Here is a 4,608-nt window from a genome sequence, read left to right on the forward strand (position 1 = left end):
GTTGATTTAGCGGATGATTTGGTAACTGCGTTACCGAGTTTGTTAGTCAATTTATGTTTCAACGAAGAAATAAAAGTATGAAAAAATTAGCAACTGAATGTTTAGCGTTATTTGTGAAGCTGAGCGTATCATAAGTTTACGAAACTGTGTAAGTTGTAGAACTATAGTGAAATAAATTAAAGTCTTTCGCAATTATAAGAGGACTGGACTCTGCATTATTTTATTCCCGAATAATACCCACACAACAGTGAAAACTGTTACAACATTATCTTTAGGCTTCTTAGGAATTGTTGTTTAATTGAGAAAGTTTAATTAACAAGAAGTGTGATATTTTTAGGTACACCGATTCTTATCTTTCTGTTAGATAAATAGATAATAGGAGGAATGGCCAAGATACTTCGCACACAGTTAAAGCTGAAAACTTGACTTGAATGAGTTTTTTAAAAAATGAGACTGGATACAACTTTAAACAAAGAAAAACTAGTCTTTTTTTTTTGAGGCAACAAAAATAAGTCAGAAATGAGTACATAAAATATGAAACAGTTCTTCTAGAAATTAGAAAAGAGTTTAGGTTCTCGATTTTTGTCCGAAGGATTTCTGAAGATATTGTGTTCTAGACTGAGAGAGTACGGTATCATATACACAAAAACAATAACATCATTCCTCTTAGCACTTGGGCCATGTGAAAGTAAGGCAGTGGCAGCTGGTGAACACTTTGACAGGTAACGTACACACTATACATAGCTACATTTTAAACTAACTGAAATCAATATATATATAATGATCCACAACTTCTCATCTTTTAAGAGTCCATTTTTTACTACGTTGTTAGATAACCTTTAATATAGTTTGAGCTCTCCTGTTGGCATGGTAACAGGCCGTTCTGGCACACGCAGTGCCCTTTGTTTGAACGCACTCTTCTATATGTAAAAACAGAAAATTGTGATTAATGCTTTAGCAGCAATGAATTAACTCTTTAGCTCAGGTGGTAGAGTGCGTGAGAAATCTTGGGTTTGAATCTGAGCTGAGTAGATGTAAAAAAAAGAGGTTTAAAACACACCCTCATAGATTATTACAACTAAAACATAATGATAAAAAATAGACACGAGAGATATGATCATCGAAATTCTACTTGAGGCAGTGCCTCACCTGACGAGTCACCATTTAAAGTAGGGAAGCTTAACCTCCAAGAATTTCTATCTAAACTTAAACAGGTGATGTTACCAGTGAAGGCAGATACAAGATTTGAACGTAAATCTCGACCAACATCGCAAGTGAGAAACGTCATAAAATACCTAAGTGGGAACCACCTTAACCGTGAGTAACTATCTGTGCTATGCCTCGCCATGGGTATCAAAACCCAGTTTTTAGCTTTATACGCCTATAAACTTATCGCTGAGCCACTCACTAGGGGCTATGACATGAAATATGATTAGTATTGCCTGAGGCCGATTTCCAATACGTGAATGTCTGAAAGTGCGTATATCTAAAAAACAGTTTACCCTTTTAAGCTAAAAAAACATGGTAATTTTTCCAGTACCAAACAAAAAGTGTTTAACGTTTAGCTTACATTACTCGTCATACTTTATTAACTAAAATCAGTATTTTAGTTAGATTGAATAAATACAAGTTTTTTTAATCGTTTGTGCTCTGAGGTCTCTAATATGATAAACTTCCGGTAGTCACGGACTATTAAGGGCTTTGCCTCTGTTAGTTCTATGTCTTAATCAGTAACTAAGAGTACAATGTTTAGTTGGTTTGAACAATACGAATTATTTTAGACTTTACTCCTTTCAGAAATATTTTGTTTATATTTGACCCGATCTTTTAGTTCCTCAAGTTTAGTGCACATGTTTTTAAATCTTTCTTTTGAACATTTAAGTTATTTTGGCAAAAAATATTTAAAAGTGTGTCCTGGAGAAGTTGTGGCCTCCGATGGGTCTATAGAGAACACTTGAGTCCGCTGGTGGGTTAGCAATAAGTTTACGGACTTAGAGCGCTGAAATCTAAGACTCGTTTGTTTTGTTTGTTTTAAAGCAAAACCGCATTAAGCTATTTGCTGTGTCCACCGCAAGCAATTGAACCCAGAATTTTTTAGTGTTTTAAGTCCGTAAACTCACCGCTGTTCCACCGGAGGACTCCAGGTATTGATTTCTCGGGATGAACATGTGCTTGTAGCCCATTGTGTAGCTTTGTAGTAAGAAAACAACAAGAATCTTGAAAATTTCTTTTTTGGTAGAGGCCTTGTGGCCTCTCATGCTGTCTCTTAAAAAAATATAATTATTTTTTTCCCAAGTCATTTTTTATTTTTTTCATAGTCTACACTACATATATATATTTTAAAACCTTGCAATTTTATTTCTCCTTTACTATTTTATCATTTACGTGTTTCTGTACAGGTGACGCTGGAGAAACTATCTTTTTTTTTCATCTAACAGTCTCAGTGAGCATCCAAAATAATGTAAAACAATGTCACTAGATGTCAGCGTAAGCATATCAGTTATCAATTCTGTGCATCCAAGTTTCCCATGATGAGTGTGCGCATTTGATGCATGTTTATATGCGTGAGTGTATGTAATTCTGAGCAGACTGAGTTGGGGTAAGGTTTCGAATGACTGCGGCAAAAGGTAATAATTTTAAGAAAATAATTTACGTAATCCTTTCTTATATTGCATCGCAATGTCGTTATCCACATGGCTCTTTTAACGAAGCGATCTAGACAATGTAAAGAAACAAGAAAAAAGCTGTCTGGCGTTTGTCAGATCGGTTGGTGCACCGAGTTGCTCGTAGCTGTTTCCACACAAATAGGTGATGTACGTGTACATTGTAATGTAATCGGCGCTTCTCCACTCATTTATAATTTTATACTGTGTATCATTGTTGTCAATTTAAACTTTAAACTTGCTATCTAATGGTGTGTTGTGACAGTTATTATTGTGCTAGACACATGGAAAGTCACGTGATTTGATCATACTCTTTCATTCCCGATCTTGGCAGTTTGCCAAAGATTCAACAGAACGGGTTTAAGAGTTAAAATTACAAAGGTACTAAATATTTCTCAAGCTTCTGCGTCATAATTTATTTATAAATATTTTGCTTAAAATATTGTTAGTTTTGTCGTTATCAATACAATCATATTAATATACCAGTGCATTTTGATAAATGCATTTATATTTATAAAATAAATTATTTTACTAGTATTTACATGTGCAGAAAGTTCATGGTGTTCTGCTTGTTTGTGTTATTGTTAGGAGCTAAACTTACGAATAAAGATTACACTATAAAGTTCGGATTATTTTAGGTGTGTATAGTGAGTTATGACGCATTTTATATGATGAAGTATAAAGCATTTTTAAATGCAGTTTGAAGTAAGTCAGTTCGTAATCCCAAGCATTATATTAATAAATAAATAAGTAAAACAATATTATTCTTAGACTTGCACGTTCTTTTTTGGTTTCTGGCAACTGTGCACGCAACACGGACTATTGTTATCCCAGATGTCTCGGAGCTTTGTAAAAAGCAGGACTTAATAACCTGTTTCTTTCTATGTGTCTGCTAGACGGTCGACTACACCTGGAACAGGAATTTTCACGGGGTCAAACGGCTGATATTTTAATATGAACATCATTTTTGTACTACTAAATTCTTGTGTCTAGCCGAGGCTTACAAGTTACAGACATGGAAGATAACGCTTTGTTCCTTCTAGTTCTAGCTTGGTCGGTGGGTTGGATATGGTATATATATATAAACAAAAAACGTTGTAGATCCCACTTTCAGAAAAAAGAAGATGCTTATTTAAAACCAGTCTGAAGCTCGGTTTTAGCGGGTAGACAAAATCAATAAAAGTTGTTAAATTTATTTTGCTTTCAATGAAATCGACGATCTCGCACTTGCTTTGCATCCTTCGCAGTGTCTTATTGGCCTACAAAATGTTGTGATACTATAAGTTAATAAATATAAGTCTGAAAAAAAGCTGTTACTGAATTCAAGAAACTAGACGGTAATGAATTACTATACACCTTTGTAGCTTAAATCTATACAGTTCGAAGTAAGACACCGAAAGGCCATCTAAACTAAAAGTTTAGATGACATTTTGTTCATGATATGTTATATATGTGTGTTTACCGGTTTTCGCTAGGGAAGGCATTTTAAAATCTTGCCTAAGGCGGCAAATTACTTAAAACTGACCCTGGAGCGTCTGTTGTATTTTTAGAAAGAAATCAGGTTTTAGTACGTAATGAACATTACATCCCATTTCTCGAAGTGTGTATTAGTACCGTTCACACGAATAAAAATTAATAACAGGCATAGACAATTAACATATTGTTACGCCTCTGTGTTCGTTTGTTAATTTTCCGTAAAAATTCTTTCCGAAGAAACTTTAGCGATACAAGTCCTTTCTTAAATAAAACTAGTTTATTTTTTCTCAATACAACTTTGCAATACACTTAATTTCCACAGTCACGCTATAACTTAAACAAACGCTATAATTCACAACGAACGATTCACGCGCTTGACTCAATTGCCTGTCTCAATCTCTATCTGCAATTCAATTCCATTGTTGCCGCCACTTCTTGGCGGTCTTATATACATGAATACCGCACATCT

The 4,608-nt window shown here is 34.4% G+C and overlaps 1 protein-coding gene across 1 annotated transcript in view; it reads left to right on the forward strand.

The window, feature by feature from the left end:
• The first annotated feature begins 2,551 nt into the window (after positions 1–2,551).
• The window catches only part of LOC106460450, a 39,623-nt gene continuing 37,566 nt past the window's right edge, over positions 2,552–4,608 (forward strand). The window contains exon 1 of the mRNA XM_013920145.2: positions 2,552–2,627. Within this exon, the coding sequence (XP_013775599.1) occupies positions 2,612–2,627 (16 nt within the window). The 5' untranslated portion in view covers positions 2,552–2,611. The remainder of the gene's footprint in view (positions 2,628–4,608) is intronic.

This window comes from Limulus polyphemus, unplaced genomic scaffold (assembly GCF_000517525.1).
Source record: "Limulus polyphemus unplaced genomic scaffold, Limulus_polyphemus-2.1.2 Scaffold772, whole genome shotgun sequence".
Classification (NCBI taxonomy): Eukaryota; Metazoa; Arthropoda; class Merostomata; order Xiphosura; family Limulidae; genus Limulus; species Limulus polyphemus.